The 19248-nt window shown below is 43.1% G+C and overlaps 1 protein-coding gene across 5 annotated transcripts; it reads right to left on the bottom strand.

Moving 5' to 3' along the window:
- Positions 1-221: 221 nt before the first annotated feature.
- On the bottom strand, positions 222-17492 carry GOLM2 (golgi membrane protein 2). Of its 5 annotated transcripts, none has more exons than XM_034435507.3 (10): positions 16587-17492; positions 14903-14957; positions 14345-14447; positions 13300-13390; positions 12854-12992; positions 12477-12557; positions 11578-11658; positions 11317-11475; positions 3887-4054; positions 222-2175 (listed from the first exon to the last, which is right to left on the bottom strand). In XM_034435507.3, exons 1-10 carry the CDS (start codon positions 16911-16913, stop codon positions 2105-2107), a joined length of 1275 nt encoding a protein of 424 aa, XP_034291398.1. In that variant the 5' UTR covers positions 16914-17492; the 3' UTR covers positions 222-2104. The 5 variants fall into 5 exon arrangements, with proteins under 5 accessions (XP_034291398.1, XP_034291400.1, XP_087734200.1 ...); XM_034435509.3 differs by having other exon boundaries at positions 3968-4054; positions 16587-17485; XM_087878074.1 differs by having other exon boundaries at positions 3968-4054; positions 12854-12989; positions 16587-17409.
- Between the last annotated feature and the right edge of the window lie 1756 nt (positions 17493-19248).

Genomic DNA, 19248 nt, shown 5'->3' with positions numbered 1-19248 from the left:
ACGAACAAAGTATTTAATAAGGCTATTTCATTCATTCAGATCTCGGATGTCTTCTGCTTGTGTTCCCTTTATTTTTTTTCAGCAGTGTATTTAAATAAAACGTACACATATACATAAAACATGTGTTAGAAGCAAAATTGTATTGGAGATGTGGGAAATCTTCATTTCCCTTCACTCTGCATTGCCAAGAGGAGAGAGGAACACAAAGGCAGACACAGAAGCTATATTAAGCTTTTATTAAACCCTATTAAATGTTCAATTTCAACAGCAGATTCTTAACAAAATTACACCTAGCTTTGGAAATAGTTTTGTCAGTTCATCAGTTGCAACATAAAGACAGACTGGGGGGATTATGAAGAACAGGACAGGGCTGCAGATTCAGCCTTATATTTGTGTGTAAACACAGCAGTTTTTTACAGCACAGAAAGAAAAGTTGCAGGCAGAACAATTCCCCTTGAGGAGCCCTGCTTTCGTCTTATGGCTCAAAAGAATCCCAGATAGAGACTTCTATTTTAATTGTCAGAAATGAATGATTTTCTAATGAAATTCAGTGTAATGCAGTGATCACAGAATGGACTTTATTCATCAAAAATGAACTTTAACCTGAGCACAGAAATACAGGTGGTCTTCGCTTAATGACCACTCATTCAGTAACTCAACTTACAACAGCACTGAGCCAAGCGGTCCTTGTACTTAACAATGGTCAAAGCACACTTGCAGTCGTGTGATCTCGATCTGGGTGTTCGGCAACTGACTCTCAATTATAATGTTGCAACATCCCATGGTTCCGCAGTCACTTTTTTTTTAATAGTCACTATTTGTGGTCTTCACTGCTGGCTTCCGACAATGAAAGTCAATTGGGAAGGCAGTAGGAGGTTACAAGGGGCAACCAACACCACCGCAGAATTCATTTAACGAAGGCAACCTGAAATGTTGAAGCTGATGTTCTAAGTACAGTAACATGTTCATGTCACATTGCACTTTATGAGTTGCTTAGCGACAGCATTGGGAATTTCCACTCCCAACCACTGTTGTTAAGTAAGAACAATCTGTAGTGAAAGACAATCAACCCTGTCGTATAGGGCTTAAATATTTTATTCCCAATAGCCCTTGCTGGTCTGGGTTAATAGCCTGTCACTGTCAGGACATAGCCATTGCTCTGAACAGCCCAAAGTACTCGATCCATCTGGCCCTGCCCTCCCCAGGAGACGGAAGATGCCCTTTGCTGCACATGCATGACTGTGGATCCCTTTTCCATTTTCATGCAGAATCCCTCCAGCAGTACTTTCCTTAAAAAGAACTGAGCATCACTCAGGAGCTGGACACAACAGGTTTAGAGAGGAATGAATTTAAAAGATCCAAGATTACAGTTTTAAGCAAGTTTAAATGAATTAATCTATCATTGCATACAATCAAAGCCCACTGCTGTAAAGAAAAACGTGAGTTAGCAGACTAGCTTTTGAATGCTCCAAATACCGTTTGTCGATTTAGAGCCTGATAAAAAAAGTATATAAAATGAGAATAGTTTGCAAAACATTTGCTATGGGAAACATTAGTCATTCTCCTAGGACGAAATCCCCGTATGGTGTCACTGCCACACAGATCTTGCAGAGTTGTGTTAAACAAAGTTCCTTCATAAACACGTATCATGTATTTTCAGTCTTACTTTTTCAAAATGAATTGTTACCATAAAATACAAGTCACAAGACAAGAGAAAACAATTTTCTTGCATGAATTAAATACATTGCTGTTTCAATGTTCCATCTATATATTTTTTTTCTGCAATGAAGTCATGACTATGTATGAAATACAAACTGTACACGTTCACTTTATTTCAGAAACATGTAAAATTATTTTGCAATGTTAATTATTAACACAAAGATTACAGATAAAGAACAGTCTTACAGCCCAGTCCAGTAACTCTACCCACTGCTCATCTTTCTAGGACCAAGCATCTCTTATTTGCAAAGGCTGGACCCCACCGTACGCCCATCACTGCATGTTACCTTTCAGGTCAAACAGTGCACTGTCTCTGGTCTTCTGGGTCTTTTGCACCAAGCACTGAAGACTTGCACAATCTCTCAGAAGAAAAGTCATCGGGCCCTTAAAGGACATCATTGAAGCGTGGTTTCCCATAGTCCACCAGATCCATTTGGAGCTCCCTCTCCTCATCATCTGCAACGCAAGGAGGAAAACCACCCTTCAGTTTCTCTCCCACAAATGGGGGAGAAGAGGGGAGACATGGAGGAACATCTAGCTGCAAAGGCTGCCTTTTCCTTTTCACACCTGGGTGGGATTGGGGTGCTGTAGCACTGCAACATCAACACAATGAATGAGTCCAGATTTCTCAGCCGCCACCGCCACCCCTTGGTTTGGGAATTAAATAATTTGCCCATTAGACCTGTCCTTAACAAAACAACCAGTTGGTTTTGGGGTTTTTTACTTTCCAATCTAACAAAACAGAGAAAATAAATTATGTAAAGGATGCTGGGACTTCTCAGTTTATCTGATTCAAAACTGAGCAGAACAGGATGCAATGTGGCATGCAGGAAGAAGCTGGTCGAAGAAAGATGCAGTCTGAAGTTGGACTAGAAAGGAAGACTGAGACCAAGTTTTCCCAATGGGCCCTAAGGGAGAGGCCACGATTTGGCACGTGGCCAGCTTCTCCACCTGAAGCCCCATAGTCACATGACCCAGAGCAAGTGATTTCAAGATGTCTCCTGCCTGGTCTTGAGGGATAAAGCCCAGGGTTTCTTTACGTTTTATAAAGCTGACTTCACCCCCACCCCCACCCCGCTTTGCTTTACACGCTTCCTCCCAAGTGGGCCCAATTTTCAGACCCAGCTGCTCTGGCTGCAGTGAGGAACATGCCATCTGCTGATTACTCACCCCTGATTTGGCCAGACATTCCAGAGTACTGGATTTCAGCAGTCTTGGGTTTTATAACCTCACCTTTCACTTCATCATTTAATGTTCCCCTCTCATCCTATTAGGTCTCCTTTCTAAATCCAATATTTGAAGCTCAGGATCTCAACTTGGTTGTTTTCTTGCAGAGATTTTATTACCCAAATAGCTAATATTTTCAGAGCTAGAGGGGAATGAAGTTTGCTCTTTTTATATATTAGTGGCTTGTTCTGTCAGTGTTGGTGGATTTTTAAATCCATGAACACTTGTGGATCACTGGCTTCCATCTGCCCTTTAGGTTAAGTGATAATCCTTTAGCCCCCAAGGGTTTTCTGCAGCAAATGCACTCTGTGGCATCTTGAAGATAAATTAAATTTTCCTTGCTTATTCCAAAGGTGCTTTTTCAACAGGCAACTGGACGTTCGGGTTTTTCTTTGAAGACGTTTCACTTCTCACCCAAGGAGCTTCTTCACTTAGAAATTAGAGCTGAAGAAGCTTCTTGGATGAGAAGCGAAATGTCTTCAAAGGAAAACCAGAAAGTCCAGTTGCCTCTTGAAAAAGCACCTTTGGGACAGCCATGACCTGGATGACTGAGAATCTCCATGGACATGTCCTTGCTTGCTTTGAAATATCACCGTCTACATAGTTACTGCTAGAGTGGGCTCAAAATCCCAGCCAGTTTCTCCAAAGCAGAGTACTGTTCAATTGTATACTCTAGTTTAAGATTCAGCTGCTAGATCTGCCCCTTCACACACAGTGCCATATTTCATAAATACATTTGATTTTAAAAAAAACCATTTCAAGAAAACGGCTTCAATTTTGGAAACATTCGACCCCAAAAGTACTACAAAAAAGATACAGGTGCCAAGTTCAAATCTCAGGTGCCGAAAGTATTTTCCTATCAGCTAAATAACACAAATCCCAAGAGTTTTTTTACAGGATGAAGTTAAGTGAATGGGATGGAGACAAGGCCCAAGCTCACCTTGGACGTCTTCTTCACCACCATCACCATCCTCTTCCTCATTGTAGGCCAGCTCAGCCTGCTTGTCTGCCTCATACTCACCCACGTTCCCATCATCCCCATTATAATCCGCCAGTTTAGATCCATGCTGAGGATCAACGGGGGACTCGTTCTCATCAAAGAACCGGCCTGCGAAGTAGGCAAAGGTTCAGTCAGAAGCCAGGAGAAGGGGAGAGGGGCGCAGGGAGAGCGGGAGGGGGGGAAGCATCAAAGGGGAGGCTTCAATGTCACCTGTTAGGAAAGTTGTGGAAAGGGAATTTGCAGCTCTTCCAGCACCAGAAACCCCAGAAAGGTGAGTATTTATTATACAGAACTTCATAGGGGGAAAAAAATCACAATATGAGTCAAGAGTAGACATTTTACTTTGTGTTACACAATCGTTACTTCTGTTGTGAGAAAAAGGACTATCGCCTTTTTGGCTAAATAACTAGAAAGATATGTCCAAAACCTCACATATTGTACAACTCCTATTTCTTCACAGAATAGTTATTTTCCAAGGCTCAATTTGCTGTGTTTTTCATGCAGAGATTTTAATTGCTTGCTTTAAATGAAGGCAAGTAACCAATTTATACTGGTTGAATACTTTTTAAGCATACCTTGACTTCCATTTATCTGAGCTGATGAAAACGCCTGGTCACTTGGGCTAAATTTACAATAAATAACATACTCCAGCCTATATAGAAAAATTCCCAATATTTGAGAAAAATATGAATTGTGAAACTAAATTTCACAATGAAAACAAATTAAGCTGAAGAAAACTACTTCTCGTACATAGCAAGAAGGGCAAGATCCGGTGCCATATTATGTGGATGAACTGGAACCCAATGCCCATTATCAGATGGTGAAAGAATGCAAAAGGAGGCCGGGAATGCTTACAAAATCAACTTGCAAATCCTTCCAGAATTTCCTCCAAAGCATCTTTCAGAAACTCAGCTAAGATTTGAGTCCAACCCCTTTCTCACATACATGCAGAAACAGTTAAGCAGAGGGCATACATGTTATGAGTTTCATAAATGTTGTACGGAAATTTGTGGTAAATAAATACAATGTAATTCTTATTTCTAATTATCTACAAAGATAGAAAGCAATAAAGCTATTCAAGTTCTCAGTTTACTATCTGGAAAAATAACAAAACCTGAGGGAAGATGCTTCTACTGATGGAAAGCTATGAGGATGGAAGGTTAAAAAACTTTACCTGCCTTTCTGCAACTCTACCACCGCCAGCCCCCTGCCTTGAGTTTTGAGGCTGGGGTGACGTAACATCTCCAGACATGTCCTGTTCTGGAAGAGTGGCTGGGGTATTTAGCTCCAGCCTAAAGCAGGTGGGCCCCAAAAGCAGAAGCACTTAAAAGGATGCTCTTTCTGGGACTGAACATGCTCTCTTTTAGTAGGTCCTGCATTAAGACTGGGAATTGCTTTTGCTTGTCTAGGATCGATCATTTTTTGTTCATCCTGTAGCTGAGAGCAGATGGGCTGAGAACCCAGCCAAAGGAATGGGCAAACTAGTGTATGTATGGAAACTCTGGATAAATAGAATTGTCAAACTCCAACCGCTTTGTGAAACCCAAAGAGCTGTAATTAAAAATACCAGCAGCAAAGAATTGCTAGCTTTCTAAGTTTTCAGTACTACCGTAGTTTGACTTTGGAAACAAGGCAGGCTCTGAGTGGTGTTCATTTTTGGAGCCAAGAATATTTTGAGAGCTTTTTATAAGAAGTTCTACTTGCTGACAGAAGCTGCTTGGCCCACTAGAGCCCAGGAAATGCATCCGCATCCATTAGCTCCCCACAGCTGGTTTCATCAAGTTTCAGAAGACCAAGTATGATTCAGGTGTATTCATGAGGACCCTAGAACGCAGGATTGAGCATGATTGTAAGTAAAAGCTACTTCTGAAAAATACTTAATCGCAACACTGACAACACTTGGGGAAACGAAAGGTGGGGGGGGGAAATGGGACAGGAATAGAAACAGGAGTCTCCTAGAAAATATTGTTGTCTGGAACCGTGAATCTGAACACATCATTTCTGCATGAAGGGAAGGATGCAGTGGGGTAATCCCAAGGTTCTGTTTTGGGGCAACATCTTCAATATCTTCATCAATGATTTAGACAGGAGGATCGAAGGGGAACTCATCAAATTTGCAGATGACACCAAGCTGGCAGGAATACCAACACATCAAAAGATTGGCTCAAGGTATATAAGAATCTTGACAGACTTGATCATTGTGCCCTATTTAACAAAATTAAATTGAACAGTAATAAAAATAAGGTTCTACATTTAGGCAAGAAAAGGCCTGGTGGCTCAGCAGACTAATAGCATTGTGATTAACACCAGCTGCCTGCAATTACTGTAAGTTCAAATCTCACCAGGCTCAAGGTTGACTCAGCCTTCCATCCTTTCTAAGATAGGTAAATTGAGGACCCAGTTTGTGGGGGCAATAAGCTGACTTTGTATAAATATACAAAAGTATGAAGGCTATTGCTTAACGCATTGTAAGCCGCCCTGAGTCTCTGGAGAAGGGCAGCATATAAATCAAATTAAAAAAAAAAAACCAAACGCACAGGTGTAGAATAGGTGGCACCTGGCTCAATAGTACTAATTACGAGAGAGATATTGGAGTCCTAGTGGACAGTCACTTAAATATTAACCAGCAGTGTGCAGCAGCAGCCAAAAAAGCCAACACAATCTTAGGCTGCATTAACAGAAGGATAGAATCAAGATAACATGAAGTGTTAGTACCGCTTTATAATGTCTTGGTAAGACCACACTTGGAATACTGCATCCGGTTACCAAAGATGATTAGGGGACTGAAGCCTAAAACATATAAAGAATAGTTGCTGGAATTGGGTATGTCTATTTTAATGAAAAGAAGGACTAGGGGTGACATGATAGCAGTCTTCCAATATCTCAGGCACAGCAAAGAAGAATGAAGAAGAGGGGGTCAAGCTATTCTCCAAAGCACCGGAGGGGGAAGGACAATAAGCAACCGGTGGAAACTAATCAAGGAGAGAAGCAACCTAGAACTAAGAAGAAATTTCCTGACAGAACAATTAATCAGTGAAACAACTTGCCTCCAGAAGTTGTGAACGCTCCAATACTAGTTGTTTTGGCATGCAATGTCACTATAGGGCATAGCATGGCTAAAGAATTAGACACAAAGATAGTTTCTTCCCATATGCCATCACTGCTAAACACCCAACTCCCACAGCACTGTCTTATGCCTAAAGATACCATAGTTACCCATGTAGTAAGCTGTATTGCTATTACCCTTGTCACCTTCTCAACTTTCTCACCTTCTCTACTACCTTCTCCTATTGATATCTTATGATTTATCATTTGTTTTTGTATCTTATGATTATGGTTGTATCTTGTGATTTATGATCGATGAGTGTGACATTGTTCTTTGTCTGTACACTGAGAGTTTATGCACCAGAGACAAATTCCTTGTGTCTAATCACACTTGGCCAATTTATTCTATTCCTATTCTATTCCCTTCTATCCCCCTATCCCTATCTGTTCTGCCCCAGCTATGGACCCGAAAGAACGCAGCACACACGAAGTCTGTACAAAACTTAAATTTACTAAAATAACTCAGTCTTTTCCAAACAAAGGTTGTTAAGAAACTTTCTTAACCGTCTACAAGAAACCAAAGATAAAGTAATCACAATCTTACTAAGGTTGGCAGAAAGCCCAGAAGCAATTTGCAGAGAATCCAGACCTGAAAAAGAATGAACTAAAAGTTGTTCCCTACAAATTGCTTCAGTCGGCGTTCCTCCTTAAATAGGCTAAGGGAATGGCCAATTAGCCCCAAGCCTTACTCTCGAGGAGATCTCCTCCTGAGGAGCCACTCCTGCCTTTTGGCAGCTCTGAGTGCCCGTGCATTGAGAAGAGACTCCTCCTCTTCGTCCTCTTCACTTAAAGGAGCTTCTGGAGCTTCTGAAGGCCCTGGCTGAATCCCCGCCTCTGGCACCGCATCTTCTCCAGCCTCCTTATTGTCTGACTCGAGCGCCAGCTGCGCAGGCTGCTGGCGTAGCACCACACCAGCCTCCTTGCTGTCAGGATCAGCTACAATCCACACAGGCCGCTGACGGGCCACAACACTATCCCACTAGAGGTTTTTAGGAAGAGACTGGACAGCCATTTATCCAAAATGGCATAGGGTTTCCTGCTTGAGCAGGGGGTTAGACTAGAAGACCTCCAAGGTCCCTTCCAACTCTGTATTCTGTTATTACGGTTCGTTGCATAGTCAGCCAAATGTTCAGACTGGATTTTGTCTATCTATTCCCGTGATGGCGAATCTATGGCATGCGTGCCACAGATGGCACGTGTAGCCATATCGGTGGGCATACAACCTCAGCTCTGGCACGTTTCAGGCCTTCTGGGCCCACCAGAAGTAGAACAGGAACACAGGTTGTTTCCTGCCTCCTGAGGACCTCAGGGGGAGGGGGTGGGGAAGGCCCGTTTTTCTCTCTCCCCAGCCTTCAGAGCCTTTCTAGGAGTCTGAGGAGGGCGAAAACAACCTTCTCCACCCTCTGGAGGTCCTCCGGAGGCCAAAAACGGTCAGAAACTGGCTAACTGGCTGTTTTTGGCCTCCGGAGGGTCTCCGGGGGTTGGGGGGGAAGGCTGTTTTCGTTCTCCCCAGACTCCTAGAAAGACTCTGGAGGCTGGGGAGAACAAAAAATGGGCTTACCATGCCATCACATGCCAGGAGCGTGAGGGGGGGGGGTGTCGCACACATATGCATGGGGGCAGGGTGCATAGAATTATGGGTTTGGGCACACGCCCCCTCCCCCCTACTCCTGGCACGCGATGGCAAAAAGGTTAGCCATCACTGATCTATTCAGTCCTTCCTGAGGACCTTATTATTACTATTACTGAAGTATACAAAGCAGCATTTTGTTTCAAAGATAGTACAGTAGAAAAAGTCCCAAGAGCTGAGCTTCAGATCATTTTTATCTACGCCGTTAATCAGAATGTAATTGCAGAATCCAACGCTCATTGTCATTCAATCCAATGCTCTGCTCAAGTGCAGGAATCCACTTCTACAGCATCCCAAAAAGGGAGCCTTCCAGGCTCTCTTTAAAGGCACCCTCTTCCATTGCTGAACAGGGCTTACGGGTAGTCCTCAACTTATGACCAGTCATTGAGCAAACATTTGAAGTTATAACAGCCTCTCTTGGGGTACTTACGGCCTGGATTCAAAGTTCCGACGGTTCCCCCCATCACGTGGTCCCATGGCTGCACTTCTGATGCTCAGCTACTGGGCCTCATTTACAGCCATTTGCAGTGTCCCATGGTCACATAACTATGTTTTATGCTGGTTTTGCTGAAAACAGGCCTTTACATTTGGTTTTCAGCAAAAACACACCCACAGCAAACCATTCGCTTAATCCCCCCTGTAAACAAGGTTGTAAAAATTGGATCAATCGTGTGGGTGACTAAACTCTTCCTTGTACCTATTGCTGACACCCCTTTAAAATACTTCAAGACATAAATCACATCTCCGCATAGTATTCTCCAGGCTGTACTCAACACCTTCAACCATTCCTCCAGTTTTTCCCATCCACGTTCCCTTACCACCTTTGCTGCTCACTACCTGGTATGTTGCCATTGGTCAAAGTCTTTCCTTGAATGCCATGCCCAGAATACGATACAATAGTCTAGACCAGGGGTGTCAAACTCGATTTCATTGAGGGCCGCATCAGGGTTGTGTTTGACCTTGGGTTGGGGCCAGACAGGCGTGGGCAGGGTGGGCATGGCTAGCTCGGCATCACTCGTGTCGGGGGCACCTGTGGTGGCCCAAAATGGAGAGGGTTGCAGGAGGCCATCGCAGCCTCCCGAGCTCCGTTTTTGCTGGCAGAGGCACCGCAGGCCGCTCCTTCACTGTTTCCAGGGTGTCCCCATGAGCCAGATCTAAGCACCCTGTGGGCCAGATCCGACCCACGGGCCTTGAGTTTGACACCCCTGGTCTAGAGAAAGGTCTAGCCAGTTTGGACTAGTGGTTAAGGCTAAGAAGACTGTGAATTCACATCCCACCTTAGCCACGAAAGGCAGCTGAGTGACTTTGGGCCAGTTACTCTCTCTCAGCCCAACTCACAAGTTTGTTGTTGTGAGAATAGAAGGAAGATGTACTGGATATGTTTGCTACCTTGAATTGTTTATAAAAATAATAAAGGTGAGATGTAAATAAATAAATTTCACCAGTACAGAATCACTTCTCTTGATCCCCATGCTAAGTTTTGTTAATATAGCCTAATATTGCATTTGCATTTTTTGCAACTGAATCACACAGCTAGTTCATATTCAGCTTGTGAACCACCAAAACAACCAGATATTTTTTTGACATGGATTCCTGCCCTATAGGGCTTTCTTCATTTTATACCTGCTGTTTTTTTCCAACCCAAAGCTTAGATTCTGAATTTGTCCACACTGAAAAATCTTGCCGATTTTGCCAAGCTGTTCCAGGCTTTGATTCTCCCACACCTCACAGCCAGGATAAGGTTCTTTCCTTGAACTGCAGTTTTTGTTTTCTTCACACATTATGTTTCTCAGTTCCAATGCATTTAGGTCTTTCCTTATTGGCCCACACAACGTTATCTCAGTGACTGGCTAGGTCACCCAAGTGCTCTCTAGCAAACTCGAGCTGAATAGCAATGTGCTTTCTGGAGTCTGGTGGCTTCCTCCTTGGCCTCTTCCCATGCACATCACTCTCATTCAGTATTTTTCTTATGGCACGTGGTATCATGCACACTGACATCAGGCAGGGTAAAAGTGGTCAGCAGATCCTGTGTGTTCATGATGATGATTTGCAGCTTCCACAAATTTACATCATGAACCCAAGAGTCTGAAGAAGGCAATTAATATGTGAGATGGGAAGTTGTTTTTTTGTTTATAGAGCATGAACCCAACCCACCCACCCCAATTCACCCCCGATTGCCATCTCAGATTTGAACATCTGATTCATTAGTCTCTTTAAGAGAGGCTAATTATCGTAGAGCTTGGCATACTTTTTAGAAGACAGTTCACGTTAGCCATATGCATTCCATAAAGACCTAAACCCCTACAGAGTACACTTTCTTTGTTTCATCAGAGTCCATTTCTGGATAGGACTTATATGAAGCTCTGGTCACAGCACTGTAGGATGATGGATTCACAAACCTCATACCACTGTGGTAGACCATGAGCTTCCCTAGCATGTTGGGTAGGAATGCTAGAAGATAGAGCTCTGAGCTTCTCAGATAGATTTATAGTACAGCAATTAATGGCTAAGATTTTTAAAAACAAAGACATCTGAATACAAATATACTTAAAACAGCCAGCTGGTAGATATTAGGTGTTTTAATGAACTTGAGATAACACATGCAATTATGCTCAATTATCATGGTCTGACTCACTTTGCTTCATTCTCTGAAAGTCGTTGACTCTCTCCTTGGAAGTCTGTTTTGCAAGCTGTTTTTTGGGTTTTTGAATGTCCAATGTGTGATCAGGAATTGCCCGCTGAAGGTAATTTGGTGGTACCTGGTTTACCATGTCAGTATTACCCTCATTTGCCCCTGGAGCAGACAAAAATACAAAGCCAGAGTTCAAGGACATAGAGAAAAGCTCATGATGAAGGGCAAATCAACAAGACTTTCACCCAGGACACATCTTCTCACCTGTACGGGTTTTTTCTGTGAAAACATTTCCAACAGGCTGATGCTGATTTTGAGAAGTTGAAAAAAGTGGCTTCTTCAAAGCTAAAAACACAAATCCATACCATGACTCACATCTGTAAATACTACTTAAATACTTAAATCTGTAAATACTACTTACAGAGCAATTATTAGCACTTGGTTCAAAGAGGCCAAACAAATAATTCTGCTAAAGACCAATGTTTGCTACAGGAGACAGACTGTTACAGATCCAGCTGTGGCTCTAAGCAAATGTAGATGTTCACCATAAGCCTCCCTAGTTACAACGGTCATAATGCCAATTCCTGGGGAAAATCAGAGACTCACATCTCTGTCCTAGTAGCCCTGAAGGGTTTGCTGATTACAGCAACTACCAGCATTAACAACCAATGAATAAAAATGTGCAATTCCAGATTTGTAGAAAAACCACTGCATATATTAATAAATATACATTGCCTCAAACTTGGGACTGGACAGTACACAGAAGTCCTCTGTCAACGTAGCAATCTCTCACAAGTTTTAAGGATCAAAAAAGTATCTAAAAAAGCTCTTATTCTTACTACGACCCATTTAAAAAAGAAGGTCTTAAAACATTTCCTAACCAGTGTCAGGACTTCCATGAAGAAGTCCTGCCTTACAGCCCACATCTCTCATATTTCAGATCAGGATGGGACATTAACCTGTTAGTGCCAACTGTGAAAACCAACTGAAAAACAACATAATTAACCCAGAAACAATGCTGCATGAGTAAGGAAAACATCACCAATCTTATTTATCAGAGTAGTATTTTTAAGTATCCTGGGTCCCATTTATCAATTCAAATATCTGTCTATGGAGTGAGCAGAAAGGCAAGAGTCAGCCAACATTAGATTTGAGATACTAACCAGTGAGTGTATCTTCACCTTTGGCAGGGTCATTTTCTTCTATTCCAGGCATGCCTGCGTCATCTCCGAGTTTAATCTTTTCTGTCAAAACAAGATATTTTTCCCATTGCTGCACCATCCACTGAAGCTCTAAAACTAGGGGCCTTCAGACTGTTCCAGGGAAGGGAGTTGAAACGGTAACAGAGGAAAATTATCTCACCTAACCTCCTGCTGCAGTCAGGTTAACCCCCCCCATCCCCTCCCAAGCTCTGCTGATTGAGCTGTGCAGTGCCACCAGGTGTGTAGCCTGGCCACATAACGTGCCAGGCAAGTATTTGCCATCCTCCCATGAGTGCCAGAGGGACCCTGATGCCTTACCACAGTTGCCCCACACAGACCTTTTCCATCTGATATATTGTTGGTCGATGGTGCTTCATTCTTAACTTCGTTCAGTTTTTGAGTTGCCTTCACTACTTTTGGACTCTCACTCAATCCTCTCTCAATGTCTTTGGTGAATTGGCTCCCGTGAATGGCCTGCTGTGAAAATGTTCCTTAAGCATTAAAAGTTAGATTTGCAAGGAAAACATTAATTTATCTTTCAGTTAATCCAATGCTTTATATTTCATTGTTGGGATCAACATATAGAAATCATCCATCTTTCTTTTCACCTTTGCATCACCTACTTCCTACAGCCCAAGTGTAATAAAATAAAAACTCTACCCTGATGCAGCAACAAGTGTTGCCAAGTCTGCTCCTTGCCAGTCCCATCTTATACCCATGTTGGGAGGGAGCAAAAACAGGCAAAAGGCTTCTGGATTCACCCCTCGCAAAGAGAACAATGTACCTTCTGGTCCTGCATAACTTGTTCCTCCATTTTTTTCATATCTTCTTCATGTTGTATTCTTAGTTCCTTGATTTGTTGTCCACACTGAAAACTAGAACCAAGATGGAGTGGAATTTAGAACTGAGATTGAGTTTTTCTAGGCTTCCCACTGTATCATTTATGATCTGCTAAGAAAAGTATAGTTCTTAAAAGGCCTTTATAGGAAACCAGACAACCTGATATCCCTGGGGTCATTGTTTCAGAGATACTTCCTTACCAGATTCCTCAATGCTTTCAAAAATGGCAGAAGTCCTAGTACACTTGAAAAGCTCTTTTCAAAATTCAGGGAGATTGAGAGATGGATCTGCCTTGCAAATAGGCTCTGATAAGCTACATAGCACAAAGATCAACACTTGACCGCAGGGAAAGTTTTTTGACAATTTGCATTATGTCATAAAATGATTTATAATTGTTACATCATAAAAATTTGCCAAATTTCAATTTGATGGGAGTCTTAGGTCCCAGATTTTGGATGCATTCTGTAAGTTAGCCCGACTTGAGGTATCTTGGTTCAAAAATGATTGCCTTTTGATGAACTGTTTCACCCAGATAAAGGTCACAGGCAAACAGGAGAGTTTGAGAGGCAGACAGACAGGGTCTCTTAACGTTTTTGAGGAACTCCTTCACAAAAATCTTCATCAGTCATGAACCCAAGTAGAGCGGCATACTACTGCAGCGCTCTCTATAAACACCAGTAAATTGACCATTTTACATTGTCTATTGACTTTGGAGAACTGCAATCTATTTGCAGATTTTATTTCTACAAACAAGCAAAGCAAAATGTGTTGCATTCATCTCCTCCTTAATAATTATAAAGCTGTATTGACCTATCAAACAACATGGCTGAGGCCAAACATCTGAACCTATTTTATATACAACAACCACGAAAGATTATGGTTAAAATAATACTCAACACTGATCCTAATGCTCATAAACAAATGAGCTGACCTAGCAACAATAAAATGTCTTATAACCAGGTTACTTTTATTCATATTTAATCTCTCACCTTTCATACTCCAATCTTTTAAGAAGTTGTGTATTGTTTTTCTTGTATTCATGAAGATAGTCCTCTTGTCGTAGGAATTCTTGACGCAATTCTGCAAGTTGTTCTAAGCCGAAGTAAAAATAATTGAAATTTTTTTTAAAAGTGCTCCATACTTAGCCTTGTTTTTGGATGGGTAATTTTCCACTATAGTAATAAAAATATATGTTACTGAAGTAAAATAAAACAAAATATACCTTTCTGAATCCTTATTCAGCTACTTTGTTACAAAACAATAGAGGCTGTTGCTTTTATATTTGAGGCCCATTAAAAAGACTCCAGAAGATAATGGATATTTTTCAGAGATGCTGCCTGTTTTTAATGTTTCATATTCTAGTAAATTTATAATATTTATGTAGCCAAATATTTAAAAGAGAAATTACAATAGTCCACAAAAAGTAGGAGAGATTATATTTGTAGCTGCCTTCCAAAACGTCAGGAAAGCATGTTGCCTACTTGGCATTACATTTTACTGCTCTATTTATTCAGCTATAAAATCATGTTTGCACCAAGAACATTTACCCTTTAAGCGACGTATGTCTGCCATCTGGTATGATATGTTGCTCTGAAGTTTGACCTAAAAACAAAAAATAAGTAGTGAAGTAGTACAGATTCCTGTTCCGAGAATAAAATTCTCTAGAACAAATGATTCTGAAGGCAGCTCTTCCCTTGTCTATGGCCTCACTCTGAGAGCCTCAGAGATGGGGTGAGAATGTAAGAAATGTAATCCCTGGAGGGATGAGACTTTCACATCCCCTTTTTTCTCTTTGGCTTAAACAAAAGTAATACAGTTGATGTCTTAGAAAACACATCCTACTATTTTGTTTTTATGGCTTGCCTTTTAAGAGGCAGGTATTTTAAACTGATCAGGGCAGCTACCTCTTCATACATACCCTGTGCCCGAGAAGTAATTTGCAGAAGGCAGCAGGCTTTCCCTGCTGAATAGTTGAAGTATGGACTGAAATCCCACAACCTACCCTTGCTTCAGCAGAAGAGACTGAAGCATATACTGAACTATGTAAGCAAGGCTGGGGACCCCAGGGTTGGGGAACTGGTGGGGCAGCTGCATTAACTCCCTCCTCCTGTTAATTTTGTTTGCTTATGGCATTTTAATTAGGTGGTCCTGGACTTATGACCGCAACTGAGCCCAACATTTCTGTTAAGTGAGACATTTGTTCAGTGAGTTTTGCCCATTTTATGACATTTCTTGCTGCAGTTAAGTGAATCATTGAAGTTGTTAAGTGAGTCACACAGTTAAGTGAATCTGGCTCCCCATTGGCTTTGCTGATCAGATCACAAAAGGGGATCACATGACTCCTGGATGCTACAATCATCATTAATATGGATTGGCTGCCAAGCCTCTGAATTTTGATCATGTGACTGTGGGGATGCTGCAAAGGTCATAACTGAAAAACAGTCATAAGTCACTTTATTCAGTGCCACTAAATAGCAATAGCACTTGGAGTTATATACTGCTTTGCAGCCCTCTCTAAGCGGTTTACACAGTCAGCCTCTTGCCCTGGGTGCTCATTTTACCAACCTTTCATTTATTTCATTTCATTTCATTTATTGAATTTGTATACCGCCCTACTCCCGAAGGACTCAGCGGGGTGAACAGCCACAGAATAAAACACATAAATACAAAATTTAAAACCAGAATAAAACCGAATTAAACAATTTGGCCGAGACAAATTAAAAAACACCCAATAATTTTAAAAACAAATTAAAATTTACATTTTAAAGGGGAAAGATTTAGGCCAGGCCGGCTTGATGGAATAAAAAAGTCTTGAGAGCGCGACGGAAGGTGCGCAGATCTGGGATCCTCCGTATTTCCGGGGGGAGCTCGTTCCAGATAGTAGGTGCCCCCACAGAGAAGGCTCTCCCCCGAGGGCTGCCAGTCGACATTGTTTGGCCGCCAGCACCCGGAGGAGCCCCTCGCTATGAGAGCGGCCGGTGGGAGGCTATTGGTGGTAGCAGGCGGTCCCGTAAATAACCAGGTCCTAAGCCATGGAACGCTCTAAAGGTGATAAGCAAAACCTTGAAGCGCACCCGGAAGACCTTGGAAGGATGGAAAGTTGCCAAGGTTGGAGACCCCTGAATCAGATCAAGAGGAGGAACCTTCCGGCCCTCCACCTTTAGCTTCCCTTTCATCTTCTCCAAGGCCAGGAAGAGCCGCGCAGTCTCGCCAACGGGGCGCCCACCTCACCTTGCCCTCCTCGCACTTGCGGACCTGGCCGTCCTTGGCCTGGAGCTGCCCGCTCAGCTGGCTGTGGTCGGCCTCCCTCTGCTCCAGGGACTTCTTGTGGGCCTCCACCTGCAGCAGCAGCTCCGAGTTCCTCTTCTCCAGGCGGCCCCGAGCCACATCGCCGCGCTTGGCCTGGCCCTGCAGCTCCGCCACCTCCTCCTGCAGGACCGTCTGGCGGGACGACGAGCTCCAGGAGTTGAAGGCCAGCGCCGCGATGACGAGCAGCAGCGCCGCGAAGAGGAAGGACGGGAGGCGGCCGCCCCGTCGGTTGCTGCCGAACCCCACCATGGGGCAGGCCGGGCGGCTCTCTCAGCACCTGGCGGGGCGGAAGGGCGGCGCTCTCATCGGCCGCAGCCCAGGGGCCCCTCGCCGGCCGCTCGCAGCCTCCGCGCCCCGGATCTGGCGCCGCTCCCGGGCAGGAACCGGGCGCCTGGCAACCCGCGCCGCCCCTCAGCCGGCACCGAGGGACCGCGGGGGGGGGCGGGCGGGCTCCGAAGCGCTGCCGCCTGAAGGGCGCGCCGGCCAGGCCGCTGCTGCGGGAGCCTCTCAAGGGCAAACCGAAGCGGCCGGAGCCGGGGCAGCTGCCGCCCAGGGTGCCCCGGCCGATGCCGCTTGCCGCTCCCGCCGGGCGGGTCGGGGTGGCGGCGGAGGGCCCGAGGCTGGGCGGCCGCCGGGAAGGAGGGAGTGGGAAGCCCCGCCAGGCGGCCAACGGCGCCCGCCCGCCGCTCCCTCCGCCTCCGCTCCGCCACTTCCGCGTCGCCCTACCGCCCGTTCCCACAGCCACGCCTCTCGCGAGAAGAGAGGGGCCGCGCGCCGTTGCTGCGAGGTTTGCGAGGGACGCGGCCGGTGCAGCCCCGCCCCGCCGCCGCGTCAGAGGGCGGAGCGTGGTATTTGGCGTGGGTGGGGCGAGGCCGCCCGCTCGAAGGCGGCGTGTACGTCGACTCCCGGCATTCCTGCGTGCCGGCTGGGGCATTCTGGGAGTTGAAGTCACACAAAGTTGCCCACGCTTGAGAAACACTGGTTTAGCTAAGTGCCGGGAAGTCTGATAGGAAACTATTTTTATTTATTTTATGTATAGTTAATTAAATATAATTAATCTAAATTTATGTAAATCATATTAGAATTTAATTGAAGAGCCGATGCTCCTTTCCGATGTTTTTTTTTCCTCTAACGAAACGTCACCCTGATAGGTTTTATGTTGCCTGCCTTTTGAAATCGGATTTGCTAAAGGTTTTTTTTTTCCCCAAATTTTTTTATTTTTTTAACATAAAACATAAAATACATCTTTTTAGAGCAGGGGTTTGGTCCGGCTTAAAATAAATACAATTATTCACATTCCCTCAATCAATTTTGTTCCAAATTTTAAAATCTTTAAGAAGAAAAAAGAATTTAAAAAAAGACAAAATTCTTATTCTAAAACTATAACATCCAAAATTCTAAACAATAAACACCGTCCTAAATCTTTATCATTTTAACAATTAATATTTCATATATATTCCTCAATCCTAAAACCCATTGCCTCAAAACTATATTTTATCTCTCTTAAATGACAATAAACCTAGGAGGAAGTGGAAGAGACACTATTGGAGAATAGTAATTGAACTGTGAACCAGTTAAATAAATGGAGAAAGGAATATTGGAAATTACAACTGGGAAATAGATAATTAAACCATGACTCAATTAAACAGCTGGTCTAATAGAACTTGAGAATAAATTTGAAGTATTAAGGTAAAATATTTTGGAAGTAATAAAATATAGAAAGAAATGTTGATTTATTTCAAAATGATTTTAAGAGATGAGGAAAATATTTTTTGTCAAGAATTGGATAGCTGAAGGGTTTTTTTTAATTGCAACATGCATTCATCAAGGTTTGGTCACCCACTGTATTATTTGTAAAGTAAGATTTGCTTCAGGTTTAATGGCATGTAGATGAACTTATGGGTTTTTATACGCAATATTTGAATCTGAATCCATGTTGTAGGAGTTGGGATATCTAGAATAAAAAAGTTACTCCAGAAATAACTGGATAGCTGAAGGCTGAAATTATTGTACTATTGTTCAGTACTATTATTGTCTTGAAAAAGGGCTTTGCAAGGGACAGGTGAAGACTTGTAGGAGCCTGTAGTCTGCTATGTGTAGGACTGTTTCCTTATCTTGGATGGCAAACCTCAGATAGGGAAGGTTACTCACATGTAGGCGCCAGGAAATGGCATTAAGACCCTAATTCTGTAAACAAGAGGAACAGGAGGAAAGGAAGTGGGATGTGTGTTAACCCTAGATAACATTATAAGTGCTTAAGCAAAGCAGAATGGTTAACCAAAGACTCTAGTTACCTGGAAGATTCTGTAGCCAATGAGATGCTGCCAAGTACACTGTTAACTTGAAAGTAACAAACTATATAATGTCACTATGTAAGACAATAAAGTTACCCCCCACATACATCCTCAACCTTTGTGTGTGTATGGTCACTACAAAGACTGACCTAAACGTTTTGCACAAGTTTCAATAAACAATGGCCAAATTTCTTTATAATCATCCATCCATAATCTGCATATGTATCTATAAATTAAATCTATTTCCATTGTTCTGCAATCAATTTTAATAATACATATATAATTCAAAT

Source organism: Pantherophis guttatus, chromosome 13 (assembly GCF_059756535.1).
Source record: "Pantherophis guttatus breed Tessera chromosome 13, ASM5975653v1, whole genome shotgun sequence".
NCBI classification, from domain to species: Eukaryota; Metazoa; Chordata; class Lepidosauria; order Squamata; family Colubridae; genus Pantherophis; species Pantherophis guttatus.
This window is presented reverse-complemented; position numbering and strand designations above follow the sequence as displayed.